This window comes from Falco cherrug, chromosome 5 (assembly GCF_023634085.1).
Source record: "Falco cherrug isolate bFalChe1 chromosome 5, bFalChe1.pri, whole genome shotgun sequence".
In the NCBI taxonomy this organism is placed as follows: Eukaryota; Metazoa; Chordata; class Aves; order Falconiformes; family Falconidae; genus Falco; species Falco cherrug.
Window position 1 is genome coordinate 30,907,330 of NC_073701.1, and position 16,612 is coordinate 30,923,941.

At 42.3% G+C, this 16,612-nt stretch overlaps 2 protein-coding genes across 6 annotated transcripts; one reads left to right on the forward strand and one right to left on the reverse strand.

Annotated features, from left to right (window-relative positions):
• Positions 1-1,730: 1,730 nt before the first annotated feature.
• LOC102049397 (ubiquinol-cytochrome-c reductase complex assembly factor 6) lies at positions 1,731-3,544 on the reverse strand. The gene is made up of 2 exons (XM_005435071.4): positions 3,299-3,544; positions 1,731-2,082 (listed from the first exon to the last, which is right to left on the reverse strand). Exons 1-2 carry the CDS (start codon positions 3,404-3,406, stop codon positions 1,987-1,989), a joined length of 204 nt encoding a protein of 67 aa, XP_005435128.2. The 5' UTR covers positions 3,407-3,544; the 3' UTR covers positions 1,731-1,986.
• Positions 3,545-3,655: 111 nt separating this feature from the next.
• TDG (thymine DNA glycosylase) lies at positions 3,656-16,580 on the forward strand. Of its 5 annotated transcripts, none has more exons than XM_055710781.1 (10): positions 3,656-3,777; positions 6,734-6,882; positions 9,508-9,737; positions 10,248-10,317; positions 11,669-11,804; positions 11,884-11,966; positions 12,055-12,149; positions 13,660-13,831; positions 14,122-14,217; positions 14,367-16,580. In XM_055710781.1, exons 2-10 carry the CDS (start codon positions 6,789-6,791, stop codon positions 14,501-14,503), a joined length of 1,113 nt encoding a protein of 370 aa, XP_055566756.1. In that variant the 5' UTR covers positions 3,656-3,777; positions 6,734-6,788; the 3' UTR covers positions 14,504-16,580. The 5 variants fall into 5 exon arrangements, with proteins under 5 accessions (XP_055566756.1, XP_055566752.1, XP_055566753.1 ...); XM_055710777.1 differs by lacking the exon at positions 3,656-3,777 and adding an exon at positions 3,788-3,902 and having other exon boundaries at positions 14,122-14,250; positions 14,364-16,580; XM_055710778.1 differs by lacking the exon at positions 3,656-3,777 and adding an exon at positions 3,788-3,902 and having other exon boundaries at positions 14,122-14,250.
• The last annotated feature ends 32 nt before the right edge of the window (positions 16,581-16,612 follow it).

Below are 16,612 nucleotides of genomic sequence, written 5' to 3' on the forward strand. Positions count from 1 at the left end.
GATTTAAGCAACTTTTGCTCTGTTACATAGCTGAAATTCTCAGTGCCTTGGTTTTAGGATGACATCTGATTCAATTTTGGAAATATAATAGAGTACGCTTGAGAGTCATGCTTTGTGCTGCTTCATCTTCCTCAGCTGAGGCTATCACGTGCAGCATAGCTGTGGTCCAGCTGCTCTCTACCCTGGAGTGACAAGTGTTTGCTATTAATAACCACAAAATGTAGTTGTAAACTTGCCTTTTTTTTTTGGGGGGGGGGGGGGGGGGGGGGCAGGGAGGCAGGCAGGATTGTGCCAGCTCTGTGAAGCAAGATAGTGTTAATGCTGAAAGATGTATCTGCTAGTCAGCTGAATCTTATTTCTTTCAGTGCTGCGGTCATGCTGATTCTGGGGGTGTCACTTCTGCTGTTAAAACCTGGTGTGTGGTCAGCTTTGCTACTCCTAAATAGTCACAACTAGTAACAGGTCCCTCTGTGATAGAAAAGGCTGGGGGGAAATAGATGCACCCAGTTGCTCAGTTTATCTCATGCCGAGATGGGAGGCTGTCAATGTCCGCTCTGTTTATGTACAGTGAAGGAAAAAGTAGTTCATTAGAACTGGACCTAGTAAGATGTTCTCATTGATTGGTTTAATTTGGGCTTAACATCAACATCCAAGATTGACTTGAGGCCCTTCTATCACCGGCTGCTGCCATTGGTAAAGTTGTGAGGCAGAGCCTGTCACCTGGCAGTACTAAGTACGGGGCTGCAGCCTGAACAGTTGCACGGGCGCGTGAAAGGATCTCATCTCACCTGCTGTTCTAGATCAGCCAGGCTCTGAGAGCAGAGGCACATGCACAGGAGCTATAAACCTTTCTTCCTAGAGAAATGGCTCCCAACTTACGCAAATATAAGTAACAGCTTCACAGCTGGACCAGATGCACAAGTAGCACTTTCAGTGATCATTTCTGGATCCCTGTGCTACAAGAGCTCCAAGTACTTTACTAGTAGGGATTGGGGAGCTTTTCTGTTTCCATAATGGGTAATCTGTCAGATTGAGGTTTTCTTACCTGAGTCAAACCTGAGTGAGAGTTGAGGATGAAGCTTCTGCCTTGCCTTGGTGCCCTTCTCAAGGGACAGTACCCCCCCACCTTCACAAGCTCTACCACATACCATTCAAAAATGGGTGGCTGCACCATCTTTGTAGGATGTTGACTTCCTCGAGTTCCGCATGTGGGTGTTTCGTGGTGATCCTATTTCAGGACTGAAAGGTAAACCTTTTATTTCAGAGTTTTGTATATTTATAGCTATCAAATCAGCTGTAAACAGAAGATACCCGAATGGAGTACAAACATACATAACTTCAGTGTAATCTGTACATATTTGCCCCCTTTTAACGAATACAACCAAGCTGTAAGATCCTTTCCAGCCTTACAGTGGGCCAAAGTAGGCTCCCTGTCAGTAATACAGACAAACACACACAGAAAGTCAGTGTTAGCCAGTACTAGTCCATTGCAAGAAGTCCTGCAATAAAGAATCTTTCCTATTTATAGATGCCATCGCCAGCTGTATCATGTTCTGGGTTGTGTCCAGTAATACTGAGTTAAAGTTTAAAAAGGTGGGAAATGCCAACGGGCAAGCAGAGTTCTACAGATGAACAGGTAAACTTACTAAGGCTAGTGACCTGTCAGTATGCTAACTTCCTATACTTGTTAATCAGCTGAAGCGTTTCAAATTCTATCAGACTCAACAATGTGAGTTTACATCTTTTATTCTGAAGGGAACTTATACAGCAGTGAAGATTAAAGAAATCATAAGCATTTTGGCACGCAAAAAATTGGACTTTTAATTGTATTCATACATTTATTTTTGATGCTGTCTGTAACTGCTTAAAGGAAACAACAAAAAAAGTATTAAGGGAGTACAGTATTTCACATAAAGATTTCTGCAGTCGAGACAGCTGAAAAAGTATTTTATCAGTTCCAGTTTTCACAATGTAAGTAAATTGTGGTCACTGTTCTGAAGTCTGAACTTTGCTTGATCTTGCTTTTAGACCCAATAGTTCTGTTTTCAGTTCTCCAGGCTTAGGAGGTATTTCAGGTATACTCTGTGAAAAGTAGAGAAAGACATCAGTGTTGTGGCAGAAGAAAAAGTAAGCTCCCAAAACAGGAAACTGGCATTCTCTGCAAGAGACAGCATTATAGCTAAATTGTGACTATACCACCCTCTTTTTTGAGCAGAGTATAATTGTTACACATGAAGTATCTTAAAAATTAACCTATTAACTTCTTGTAATTTGACTTTTCTTTTAAAATAGCAAAATGAGATTTGAAAAAAAGGGAAAAGGAAGAACGGATAGTGTTTTCAAGGAACAAAACTTCTTTTTGCTATTTAAGAAAGTAAATTTTGTTAAGATGTCTAGTACAGCTGAAGCTTACACATGTAATTTTTTCTCTTGGTGACAGAAGAAAAAGTTGCACTGTTTCTACCTTTGTTTTAGAAATTAGGCAGCAAAACTGGAGATGAAGTTTAAAAAAGGGAAAGATACCAAATGACATTTTGAGAACCGTACCTCCTCAAAATTCATGCCAGTTTACAGAAGTGTAGATCATTAGATCACTCTCAACAAATATGCCTATTTGCCTGTAATGAAGACTACAGTACAGACTATTAAAAGACATAAATTCTTACACTTGCCGCTTATGTTCTTATCAACGACCTAAGCCTCACTGCTTAAATTTTGACATGACAGCTCAAGCACAGTAATTTTTTTAACTTATTTCCGATTTGAAAACAGCACCGTGTTTTTTAAAAACCCAAAAAGCATACAAGAGCAGGAGGATGAGATAAGGCTCACAAGCTAGAAGGCCTCCAAGAGACCCGGTCAGCCACTCATATCCCCTGCGGACGGTCTCAGCGGGAGCCTAGTTCTCTGCGACCGTAATTTCGATGGTCTTGACTCTCAGTCTGTCATTATTTCTAACATAGACATTTGGTCATGGAGGAGAAAAGGTCTATTTAAACCTAGTACAGCCCCTCCTCACCGCTTCTGCACACTCCCGCAGCAGCAGCCCCGCCTGACGAGGCCTGCGCTGGGTTCTGGTTGCGGTACCACGTCGCCAACCTGAAGGGAGCTCCCAAGAGACGACCCGGCCACCTGCCCGCCGCCTCCTCAGGGGTGGCCATGTCGTCCCTCAGGCCTGAGCCCCTTCCACACAAAACCGCCCCAGGAGACAGACCGACCCTCCCTCCCTCCCTCCCTCCCTCGGACACGCTGCCAGGCTCCGCCGCACAACCAGCGGCCGGCACCCCCGAGCACTTACCAGGTCGGGCCGGTAGTACCTGTGCACGACCTCGGCACCGGCGAACATGGCCAGCAAGCTGGCCGCCAGCGTCTTCAGGTAGGTGGGCCAAGGCACGCCGGCAGGCATGGCTGCGGGCGGGGCGCCCCGCCCCGTGACGTCATGCGCCGGACGTGCGTCATCCCCTCCGCCTGCCGGGCGGCCGCAGCATGGCGGCGGGGGGCGGGGGGAAGGGCGGGGCCCGTCCCCTGCGGCGGAGCACCCTGCCGCGGATGACCAGGAACGAGTCGCGGCGCACGGCCTGAGGCCCGCGGGCCGCCGGGCGCAGCGGAGCTGCCCCGCTTCTGCGCCTGCGTCTGGCCCGGGGCTGCGGGCGAGGCCGCGGGGAGCCGCCCCCGCGACGCCCCGCCCCCTCCCGGCGCCCCGCCCTCGCCGGGCCGGGCCCGGCTGCGCGCTCCCATTGGCCGGCGCCGTTCACGTGACGCGGGGCTGCCCGGCAGGTCGGTTGGGGCGCTGAGGCGCGGGGGGAGGGGGTGGCGGGGGGCGGCAGGCTCGGGCGGTGACAATAGCCCGGTCGGCGCCGGCAGGCCCCGCGCCCGGGCATGGAGGCCGAGGAGTTGGGCAGGTATCGGCAGGGACCCCGGGCCGCGCTCAGGCCTCGCGTTGGGGATCGCTGTTGTCCCTCTCCTCCTCCTCCCGCGGCTGCGGGGAGCCGGGGCCGGACTGTGGCGGCCGGGCCGCTCCCCCCCTCCCCGCCCTGCCCCGACCCGCCCTGGGCGCGGAGCGGGAGGGGAGGCGCTCCCGGCTTGGGGCGGGGGGCGCGGGCGCGGCGAGGTGGGCCCAGGGCTGGGGGGCGGCCCTCCTGGGGGGGCGCGGTGCCGCGTTTGCGTGTCCCGGGGGGGCTCCCGGGCTCTGCGTGGGGGGGCGCGGGGCTGCGTGGGGGCGGGAGAAGAGCGGGCAGGCGGTGCCGGGCCCGCGGGGGAGGTTGGCGGGCGGCCGGCGGTGCGGTGCGGTGCGGGGGCCGCTGCGCGCCGGGCTGTGGCAGGGGCCGGCGGCCCTGGGTAGGGGGCGTCTGCGTTTGTGGGGGCTGCAGCGTGAGCGGGACTCGCTGCGTGTAGGGGGGTGTGTGTAGGGTGGGTTTGAAAATTAATTACTAGGTTTTGTTCCAATGGATGTATCTTTTTCTCTCTTTTTTTTTTTTTTTTTTTTTTTTACTTTTAGCATGAACTGAAGAGGAGGGGGTTAAATCACTACCTTTTTCTCATAGAACTGAAAGTATTTATTTAAGTGTCCTGTAATACATACCTCTATAACAAAAGATGGTGTTTCTGAACACATGCAAGAAAAATTACCTAAAAAAAATTATATGAAGCTTAGAAGTAGGGATAAGAACTCTTTCATTACTATGTGGTTAGAGGACTATGTGCATGATACGGTGCAAATTTTCCTCTAAGGGAATTTTTTCCCCTTTACAAGAGAGAGACTTTATATGCGCATAAAATAAGAAGGCACGGCATGAATTACAAGAGGACATTTGGTCTTGGATTAGATGCTTCTGCATCTCCACCGCTCTGTTCTTGCACTCTGTGTGATTAAGTTTTTTATTACATTATGAACTGGATTCTACGTGTCTCAGTTGTTTCCCAATACACATCTGAAGACCAGTTTTGGTTAGTTCAGTAACTGTACAAATATTTCCTATAAAAAACTCTTCCAGCAGGTGGAGGTGAGGTATTTACACTGAAAATCTCCAATAACTTGGTTAGGCAACTTCCACAGGAATCTGACAGAGCTATGTTCAAGTTTATTCTCCTTGAGTCAGGGCAGGTATTTGGTTTAAAATCAGCTGCCTGATCACAAGACTATGGGCTGTTCTGGCATAAATCTGATTTGCAGTAGGATTCCTAAATACCCATTATGTGATGGAGTGATCCCTTCTTTTGAGATATTTAGAATCACAGAATCATTTAGGTTTTAAAAGACCTTTAAGATCATTGAGGCCAACCATTAACCTAGCACTGCCAAGTCCACCACTAAACCATGTCCCTAAGTGCCACATCTATATGTGTCTTAAATACCTCCAGGGATGGTGACTCAACCACTTCCCTGGGCAGCCTGTTCCAGTGCTTGACAACCGTTTCAGTGAAGAAATTTTTCCTAATATCCAATGTAAAACTCCCCCCATGTAACTTGAGGCAATTTCCTCGGAAGAAGAGACTGATGCCCACCTCTCTACAGCCTCCTTTCAGTTGTAGAGAGCAATAAGATCTTCCCTCAGCCCCCTTTTCTCTAGGCTAAAAAACTCCGTTTCCCTCAGCCACTCCTTGTAACCTTCTAGACAATTCACCAGCTTTGTTGCCCTTCTCTGGGCATGCTTCAGCACCCCAGCGCCCTTGTAGCGAGTGGCCCCAAACTGAACACAGTATTCAAGATGCAGCCTCACCAGTACTGAGTACAGGGAGGCGATCACTTCCCTTGTGCTGCTGGTCATGCTAGTTCAAATACAAGCCAGGATGATGTTGGCCTTCTTGGCCAAATAGCCAGTCCTGGCCAGATTTCTATATATGTAAAAATTATTTGGTGTTTTTATGAATAACTTTGAGATGGTAAAATTATTGCCTGAAAATTTACTATTCATTCAATCTTTTCTGTGTATTTGTATGGCAGTAGAATCTGTGGACAAGAAAGTGGCTGCGTAGGTAGAAGGGAATGACAGTATGACGTAGAAGTTTGTGCTGGGGTATGAGAGCTGTATATGACTAATCCATGTGTGGAGCAAAAGAGCTGTATATGGGAAAATGTATTTGTGGGTGGAAAGAGACTGAATCTGTGTGGGAGCACTTACGTGTAGCATAAGCGTGGTATTTGTGTTGGGATCCAGTGTGTGATAACTGGGCAACATCTGCCACACAATGTTAAAGCTGTTTAATAATCTGCATAGTAACTAATGCTGTGTGTATTCATAATGCTTTGTAGCCCAGAATGATTCATCCATTCTGTATCATATCAGATAAAGTAATTGATGTCACATTGAGAAAATCTAAAACTCAGGAAACTTGAAGTCCAAAGAGTTTTAACTCGCTTGTGTTGTGTTGGTATGTTTGATAGACAGTTTGCCTTGATAATGTGTGCTACAGAGATTTTTTACAGAAAAAAAGGGAAAAGCTTTACGCTTCACTTACAAACGTTGTGGTTTGTCCACGTTATAATAATCATGAGAGAACTGTGCTGTTAGTGTTGGGTTTAACATCACCTGATACCAGCTAAGCAGTCAGATTGTTTAGTGGATTTGAATAACTTACTGCCTTGTTAATAGAGTCGTCGGAGAATGTAAGTGCGGTAGATGCCAGCTTTGATAAAGCTTGATGTTTACAGCCTACTTGGTACATCATTAAATTTCTAAATTTTTGATAAATTACGTCTTTTTTTTTTTTTTTTTTTCCCTCCCTTTCTAAGATACTACTTGTATCTTCAGCAAGCTCAAGCATTTTACACGTTCCCTTTCCATCAGATGATGACTGCAGCGCCGAACGTGGAAATCATGAGTGAGCAGCCAACTCTAGAGGGCATTCCGGAGCTGAACATTGCTCAGGAGCCTCCAAAAGGTAGTTTGACTGGGCTGTGCTAAGTGAGCTAAAACGTTAGTAATCAGTTGGGGGTGTGTGGAAGTTACTGGTCTTCAGACATACTGTTTCTTTGGACATACTAGATTTCCTTTTCTTGATGCTCCCTGCGGAAGTATTAATTACTTGTATTCTTTTTAAGTAACATTTTTTACTAGACAGTTAAAAAGATCAGTAAATCCAGGTGATAGTATTCACATTGTTCAGTCTCACAGAATTACCACGTTCCAGGAAAAGCAGATTTTTGTTTCAATAGATGAATGTATTATTTTTAGCAGATTTAATGGGCTTTAATACTATTTCAGAGAAGCTTTCTTTTCAAAGTCTCAAATTCCAATTTTTTTTACTTCTGCAAGAGAAGTACAGTATAATACTATTTACTTGAAATATTTTTGTTTAAATGGTGGTTTAGTGTGTTGTAGTAATCACAGATAGCTAATTGCTTTTTATATACTAAGGATTGTTTGGTGTTAGCAAGGCTTACTTAAACAAATACAGTGCTGGAAAGTGTCCTGTATGTGACACAAGTTTTGTACTTAATGCATTTGTGCATTGCCTTTCTTTTTTCCCACTAAGATTTTGTACACAGGCTTTGTAGTAACCATGCCAAGGAAAGATTCCTTGTTCTGTTACTCTGCTCGTTACCACATAAGCAGTAATCTCTGCCACACTTATTCTGATTCTATAGCAAATATTCACACACTGAGTTTTGTCTTGCTTTTAATATTTAGATAGAGGTTGGAGCTCTCTGTATTGAGGTAACCTATCAGCCAGTTCATGCAGTGGCATTGTTTGTTTAAGTGCATTCTCTGATAAGCTTCCTTTTTTTTTTTCCCTTTCTTTTTTTAGTTGTAATGCATGGCCAGATGAAATCACAGGAAGAAAACCTCCAGTTTAAAATAGTTGTGACTGCTCAATTCATTTGCAGTATTGTTTGCTACAGTTAGGATGCATTTTAAGTGCTGTGCAGTTAGGCTTCTTTTGCAGCTTTCTTATTGGATTGCATGATATCACCATGAGCGTGCTGTTTGACTGCACATTCAGCTGTTTTTGCACAACCATAATCTTCTGTTATGAAGCTGTTCCCAAATATTTTTGCAAGACCTGGAAGTTGAGTAAGGCCTTCAAAGGCAAGGCTTGAAGATTTACGGAATACCTGTGATACGTGCAGGAGCATATATGAAAGGCAAACATTGGAGTCCAGCTACCTGCTGTAATGAAAAAAGTAAAATTTCTAGGATTATCCTCTGAAACACTGCCCTGGCGTTTGTCATCTTTCATGACAGTGTCAGGTTGGTAGGTACCTGATCAGCATGGGAGTTAGGAGAACGTTATCCTGCTTCATTTGAAATACATCCAACTCAAAGCAGTCACAGTATCTGTGGCATTGTGCCATCACACGAAAAACCTCCTAACTCTTCAAGGGGTAGGAAGGAAAAACTGCTTATGTGCCTCAACAAATCTGTGCTCTTTTACTCTCTCCTTCGTTGTAACTAGACTTTAGCTGGGGTACTGACTGTTACTTACAGCTTTCCTGGGCAGTTGCTCCAGTGATGCAGTGGGAATTTCACATGACTTTTGTCCTCCTTTTTGTTTGCACTCAGCTTTCTTACAAGAACAGCCCAAAACCAGTTTGCAGACTTAAGGCAGTGCCCTAGTATCCACCATATTTATTCCTTACTGAGGGAGATCTTCATCTGGGAATTTTGAAAATAAGATGAACTCTCAATTTTAAAATAATACTTTGGCTGTTTGCTGATTGCTGCCAAATGTGTTTTCATATTTTTCAAGTTGTGTTCTGCAGCTTGATGTTATTAATGAACAAGGATAGAGAGCAATCTCTGGGTGATTGTGTCATGACCAGCTGCTTGGATCTCTGAGCTTTAAGGGCCAGTAGATGAGGGAGGGGAATGGTTACTACTTCATGTTTGCATTTTATAAATAAAAATTAATGTTTGGTGTCACTCATTCAAATTGAGATCCTAAAGGTCTCATTACTTTACTATATGACACACTGGACAGTATCTATTCTGTTAAAAGTAAATTGTGAATAGCTTATGTAGCATTCAGCGATGTGTTTGTGTCCCTGACAAGTTTACACCTTACACTAGGTAATGCTTGAGACCATTTGCTTTTGACATGCTCTTTGGTTTCTTCAGTATGTTACATAATCTGTAACAATCAACCTTCATATTTAGACGCTGAAGTATGAATAGTAGACTTAAACTTACTGTTGCATTCCTTGGAACCTGAGCTTTGATGTTCTGGCATATTCTCCAAAATAAATTAAACTGTTTCCAAAGGAATCTTGCATGTAGCATGTAAACAGCCTAACTTAGTCATGAGGTTGTTCTTTGTATCCTAAGTCAACGTAGTTGTCTGTGAGTAGTCTGTGTGTGTCTGTGGTACAGAAACACCCAAGCTAGCTCTGTTGAGCCTGAAATTTTTTTAAAAATTTTATTTATTAATTGTTTAAATTAATGAAATTTGAAGGTGAATTTATCTGTCTGATTTCTTTTTGTATCCATACATGTAGCTCAGTGTTTTTGAAAGATCCACACTTCAATATTAGAAGTGTAAAAAAAGGATATTTGCTGTGTGTTTCAGAAGTTAAAAAAGGAGGAAGGAAAAGAAAAGCCAAAGCAGCTGAGCCAAAGCAACCCAAAAAGCCTCCTGCTAAAAAGGAAAAAACAGCCAAGTCAAAAGGCAAACAAGAAAAGATCACAGATTCTTTTAAAGTCAAAAGAAAAGTGGACCGCTTTAATGGTGTATCTGAAGCCGAACTTCTGACCAAGACTTTACCTGATATTTTGACTTTTGATCTGGACATTGTAATTGTAAGTAACTCGCAGTTACAAGATTAGGTACAAAAGTGAATAGTCTGTACTCGCTGGTTATGATTTACATTCTTTCTGCTTACTTATCTGTATTGCTTATATGGCAAGATCTTGCAAGATAAAGTATATAAACTCTTTCCTGTGTGTTGAGCTGCTTTGCATTTTCTGTTAAAAATGACAGTAACATAGCTCTAATTTCTGAGAAGTCTAAGGCTTACATATAGCAGCACATAGTCATGAAAGACCGTTTCTTGACACTTTATTTACTGGAAGCACTACATCAGTGGCTTGGAACACACAGTGAGCTGATCTTCTGACATTGTGCATCCAAATGAGATGCTGCTGTAAAATTTTCGTTTTTAAAAAAATAATGATGGAAGGTACCATTAACAGTTTTGTTTATTGACAGTAACTTAAAGAGAATTGAATAAACATCCTTATTGTAACTTGATTAAATTCCTGACTAGCAAGCCATGTTCTTATCGTTAAAATGAACTGGTATCTTTGTAGATTGGCATAAACCCTGGCTTGATGGCAGCTTACAAAGGACATCATTACCCTGGACCTGGAAACCATTTTTGTACGTTTAGTTTTCCTTTCTTCTTACAGAATTTGCAGAACTTTGTTAGAACTTGTGGCATTCTAATTAAAGTGGTTTGGGGTTTGGTTTTTGCTTTTCTTTTTTTGGATGCAGAGGGATTTTGCTTTTAACCGTCCAAGAGTGACTTAAATCCCATAACTACTTCTGTTAAATACTGTACATAAAAAGTAATTTTCAGTGCAGGTTTAGAATTGTCATGTGAATGCAGTATTGCCAAATAACTTATTGGCGTATTAGTGTGCAACATAAAGAATAAGATTAAACCTCTAGTACTTGAGTTATCGAGGGTAAGTCAATAGGCATTAACTTCTGACATAAAATAAAAAATACATGCATTTTCCCAAAAATGCATTTCAGTAAGCCCTATTCTGTTCACATTTATTTATCTCTTCTAAACAAGCTTTCTAACTGATGAGAAAGCAAAAACGATTGTCCTTTCCCAGCAGGCATATGCATCTAGCGTACCTGATTCTCTAGACATATTTTTTCATAGGTATTTTTCCATTTTAAGTAACATTTTCTGCAGTATGTTCTCATAAAGAAAGATCATACCTGAACTCAGAAATTCTCTGTTTTGTGCACTGGGAGCCATCCCAGCTGTGGTGGTAGGGAGCTCCATTCCATGTGGGCTCATTTGCAGCCCTGTGATACTCATGCCAAAATGCTTCTGGGTGTCCAGCAGACTTGTAAATCAGGCTTGGGTATTTCTCTAGTGTTCAGCTGCCTAGCCCAACTAATAGCCCTCTTTTCCAAGAAGCAGACCAGGTATGCATGCTCTGACAAATCCATGTGTCTGTAACCTTCCTGAATCATTAGGAGCTAGCTGTGGTTAATTTGTGTTTAAGAGATTGGCAGTGCGTATCACCAAAACTATACTGATTTATGCTAAATATGAGTGTAAGGTGTCAGCAGGTTCTGTTGGAAAGGCCCAGTGCAAGAAGTGATGGCAGGGTTGTAAAGGAAAGCTGACATGTACTTGCCACATTCTTTCCCACAAAATCCATACTTAGCACATTCACTCCTGCTTAAGTGAACTGCAAATCTAAAGCTCTGTGCTGAACTTTTGGAATAAAAGACTGGTTTCCATACACAGGATCATGGCGAGGAATTCCTGTTGTTCACTAGGGATTTTCTAACCTCTTGCAGCAGATTAAGTAATTTTGCCTGGTTTAAACTTTTCCGGATAGCGCAATAGTTTTCCCAAATTAAGTGGTGCTCTGTTAACATAGATTCTTCTTTAGCATTCCAGTACTCTGATAGTCGAGGGGTTTTTTTGGCTTTGTTTTCTTTTCCTTAGAAAAAGGGAAACGCTTATCTTCCTCCTTCACAGGGAAGTGTCTGTTCATGTCTGGTCTAAGTAATGAACAGCTGAACCATATGGATGACCACACCTTGCCACATAAATATGGGATTGGATTTACAAACATGGTTGAAAGGACAACACCTGGAAGCAAAGACCTCTCCAGGTAGGATAACAAGGGAGAATGTAATGCTTGTTAATGAATTAATAGTTGTGATTATAATTTTGAGTACTTTCTCTTTTAGCAAAGAGTTTCGTGAAGGAGGGCGAATTCTGATGCAGAAGTTACAAAAGTATAAACCTCGTATAGCGGCTTTCAATGGAAAATGTGAGAACCTTGACCTTTAAACTAATTCATTCTGTCAGCTTTTTTTGGTTGTTGTTGTTCACTTAATCCTATCTTCTTTTCATTTTAGGTATTTATGAAATTTTTAGTAAAGAAGTTTTCGGAATAAAAGTTAAGAACCTGGAATTTGGACTGCAGCCACACAAGGTGCCAGATACAGAAACTGTAAGTATTGAGACTGAGAAATGAAAACAGGGCAGTTCATTCTGGTTATTTCAAAACTAAGGAATTCTTAGGACTTGCACACACTTACAGTAACATCAGCATTTGCCCAAAGTGCAAGGGACGTGAAAGGCTTTTACTTAAATAAAGGGGAATAGTGCAATTTTCAGATACAGTTTCCCAAGAAAAGTTTGCAAGTCTGAAGGAGCTGCATTATAGATGTATTATGGTCAGTAGGTTAGTGCATTCTCTGAAGACTATCTAAAATATAAATAAAACATACATGCTTTTATCATGTGTCATCTACTTTCATCTGGTTCTCTGTGTCGAATTCCCTTATGTTTGTATGACTGAATTTTGATACCAACCATGACCATGGTGCTGGTAGTGTCACAGTGCAGGAAAAGTAACAAGCCCATCACTGTGCTCATACGCACTATGGTTACAGCGTTACTGGATCTAGGCATGCCCAAGTCCTTCCATCAGACTCAGTCTTCTTAAGCTGATTGGCAGCTTGAAATTAAATTGGACACTTAAGATAAAGCAAATAGTTTGATGAAGTATATTAGTCATAGACACCTAGTGCTGGAAAACATCTCGAGAGACCAGCTATGTGTCATCAGAAATAGGTTTCTTTAATGTGTTCTTATAAACAGGTTCAGGCAAAGGCAGTTACACTACCTGCCATGGTAGCTTATTGCAAAATTTTCATTGCCTTGTCAGTTCAAAAGTTGGGGTGCTTTTTATTTCTGTCCCAAATTACTAGTGCTGCAAGTTTAAGCTCAATTTAAACTGTCCTCTAAAGGTGAAGTGTTGCCATCAGAGCCTGAAGAACCATTGGTGATAAAGGGCTTGCTTCTTAAGTAGCTCTTAAAGACTGCTGCAGTACATGTAATTTGCAAGAAAGAGTAGTAATCCTCTTTACTAGTACTCATTCATAAATACTGCATGGTAACAAAGGTATTGGATGCAGTTCTTTTTTCCTGAACTGACTTTGTCTTTGGTTAGAGCTGTTGGCAGAGATAGAGATGCTTAAGTCAGCTTCAGCCACGCTAACCCTGGAGTTTCAGACCCTGGCAAGGGTGATGCAGGAGCCCTTGGCTAAGGAGCCAGGCCTGTTAACCTGTGGTGCCTCCCTTGCTCTGTGGACTTCCTGGCTCAGAGCTCCGCTTGCTCAGGGAGCTCTGGGCGGTGCTCCACTCTCCAGCGTACACTTAGAAATTGGACTTCTTGTAACACATGCTGGTACTACTCCAGCACATGAACAACTGGTTAAAAGTGTCCTCTCTCCAGCAGCTGGTAATTGGCCCCTTTCTTCAGCACAAGACATCTAGCTGGGCAAGAAAAATGAAAGGCTCCTTTTATCCTTTTCCGCAACCACCCGTGACATGAGTGGAAGTTTGTAAAAAGGTTAAAACAGTGAGCTTAACAGTTAAAGTTCTTCTCAACGCACTAAATATTAACTCATAGCTCAGGGACAAGTAATGCTAATTTTCCTGCTCTTTGTCTCAAGCTGTGCTATGTTATGCCATCATCCAGTGCAAGATGTGCTCAGTTTCCTCGTGCACAAGATAAAGTTCACTATTACATAAAGCTGAAGGATTTACGGGATCAACTGAAAGGCATCGCACCAAACACAGAGGTACAGGAAGTGCAGTACACGTTTGACTTGCAACTTGCACAAGGTATAGTCATTATTTTTTTAATTCTTTATTAAAAATGTAGCATAATGTACAACACAACTAGCAGTTTCCCCAAGTAAAAAGAAAGAAGGAATTTAAGGGGATGGGGGGAAACGTGCCATCTTCTCTAAATCGTGTGGTGTAGGATTACAGATTCCATTCTCTTCTTAATACAGTCTTAATTATCTAAGGGGACCAGGGATTGTCTTGTGGAATATGTAGTTCTCTGATAGAAATGCTCTTCGATCATTTTTATTTTGAATATTAATATTTGAGGTCTTCTCTTTTGGCAGAGGATGCTAAGAAGATGGCTGTCAAAGAAGAAAAATACGATCCAGGTTATGAAGCAGCGTATGGCGGAGCTTACTGTGACCGTCCACCATACGAAGGTGAACAGTGCGATTTCTCTTCAAATGGAATTGGTAAAGTGCGGTGCTTGGGGTGTTCAGTCTGTAAACCATTACTTACGAACAAATACTTAGTGGTATTAACTGCCTTTTTTAAAACTGTATTTTATATTTTTTATTTGTTTTAGCAGCAGGCAATCCACAGTACTGTGAGGGGTCATCCTTCGGCGAAGTTCCTAATGGACAATGGATGACACAGTCCTTTGCAGACCAGATTCCGGAGTTCAGTGCTGGTATGATACGGGAAGAAGAGGGAGGCAGCGCATGAGAGCTGTTTCTTCTCGGCTATGCATACATGCTGCAGTTTTAATGCAGTGCTCAAGAGTGGTACCTCGGTTCTCCAACTGAAGCGTTTTAATAGTATTTTATCTCCCCTAGGTATTTTATTATAGTCCAAAGTAAGTGTGTGGTAGGCTCAAATCAATGAACTAGATAATTTTAAGGAACTGTCCAAACTTTTTCTAAAAAAGTTAGCCCTTTTTTGTATATGAGTTTTATATTTAATGTATACCATTTCTTGCGGTTTTTGACAAATTGCTTTCTCATTTGTGAAGATTTCTTTGGGGCGTTAATTTTATTCCATAAATTGTAATGTAGTGGTTAACAGCAGCAGCATACTTTTTACTGATGCCTGAATATTTGGATATCTCATAATCCTTTTATATCTGGAAGGGGAGATGGGAAGCGTACCCTTATCTTACATGAAGTGGTGTTTTTAATCATGCACAGTTAAGCAAATTGTGCTTTTTTAAAGTCTGCCTTTTACCTTCTTAAAAAGTGCAGAAAGTTGTGTTCTGCAGCTGTGAGTACTGAGTATTTTCTGGGTGGGAAGAGAGCTCTGTCTATTTAGTGATTGGACTGTATTCAGGATTAAGGGAGTGGAGACATCATCTCAAGTCACAACACTGGGGAGGAAAATTAGTGTTGCGCAGGACAGGGCCTAAATGTTCTACCTGAGCTGTCTTAGGGTAAAGTGTCCCTACCACTCCATCTCTTTCCCCCTTACATTCCAATGTAAGGACCTGAAATTCCTTTAAAAAAGTCAAACCAAAAAAACCTAAAACAAACAACAGTGGTTCCTGAATTCTGTGGCATTTAAACTCTCGGTCATTCCTCTGTGATTATTCTCTTCACCTGACCTTTAGCAGGAGACAACCCCTTTGAACAGATTGCATTGCAGGGAACTGGAAGACCATATTCCCTGTAAAAATCACATACAGCTACGTGGTGTAAATTGGATACAGTTAGCACAGGGTGAAAGAGGCTTGCAAGTTAGCAGTTTCAAATGTACGGTGCTCTTCAATCTGTAAGACCTCAGAGGGCGTTCTCCTTATTCCTCTAACATAAAAAATACTAAGTTAAATGTAAGGGCAGCTGTTCCATGAATAAGTGAGCTGTAGAAACTACAGCTCTCTTCTGAAGAACTCGCTTAAACGATACACGTTTTTGGCCAATATTATTGACTGAGAAAGAAGTGATAGTCCATGCTTGTGCCTAACCATCATCTTCTTTCCCTCTTGTATCATGTGAGGAAGAGATGAAGTAAAAGCAATAAGCTGATCAAAACATTGAAGTTTTGATGATCTTATGACAGTAGGTGCTTCACATACTTGAAAAAGTAGATACAAACAGTATCTCCACAATCCACGCTGGTCAGAGATTCCTGTACTGGTGCGTTTACTCCTATCCTCACAGCCAGTGACAGTTGTCATGCATTGAGTGTGACTAGTTAGCGTAGATTCTAATCCTGCTGTAACAGCTCTCACTGAGATCACACACTGTCAACCTGTTGTGAGGCAGGCATGATGTTTACAGTTTCTTCCCAAATTATGTGGCTTAATTCTGAGCGTCTTAAATCAAGAAAGTGTGTGTTATGATTCTGACTGTGTTTATTAGCTTCAGCATTAAGCTGTTCAGTATATTGTCAAAAAGGTATAGGACTTGTCTTATCTGTTATTTAAAGTGTACTGTATCATGTATTGCTGTTTACATGGATGTTTTCCTGCAGGTGCTCTAAGTATCTTGCATCAGGGATTTGTTACATTCAATTTTATTTTTCAACAGAATTAGAAGCATGTAATTAGCACTGCTGAACATGTAGCACAGTAGGATATAACTACTGTAAGCCTATCCTGTTTGATTGGAAGGGAATGGCATCTGTCAACAGAGTCAACTACTAGGTTATCTAGGTATAAAATACCGTTAAGTGTACAATGACCATGTCACTAAATATTGCAGTTCTCTGTGTGCTCCCTCAGAACTGGTGCTCTTTTCGTTACAGTAATACAGAAGTTCTTAATTTGTCTTAAATCTATCAATGTTTCACAATAAAATCAGGAATTGTATTGCAGTGTCTTAAAATGTGCTTTTGCATCTT

Excerpts from the sequence above, each read along its gene's own strand:
- LOC102049397 (XM_005435071.4), bottom strand. The coding sequence starts at position 3,406 with ATGCCTGCCGGCGTGCCTTGGCCCACCTACCTGAAGACGCTGGCGGCC. Across the intron at positions 2,083-3,298 it reads GGTACTACCGGCCCGACCTG|AGTATACCTGAAATACCTCC; the intron begins GTAAGTGCTCGG and ends TACTTTTCACAG.
- TDG (XM_055710777.1), top strand. The coding sequence starts at position 3,880 with ATGGAGGCCGAGGAGTTGGGCAG. Across the intron at positions 10,318-11,668 it reads TGGACCTGGAAACCATTTTT|GGAAGTGTCTGTTCATGTCT; the intron begins GTACGTTTAGTT and ends CCTCCTTCACAG. Across the intron at positions 11,805-11,883 it reads GGAAGCAAAGACCTCTCCAG|CAAAGAGTTTCGTGAAGGAG; the intron begins GTAGGATAACAA and ends TTTCTCTTTTAG.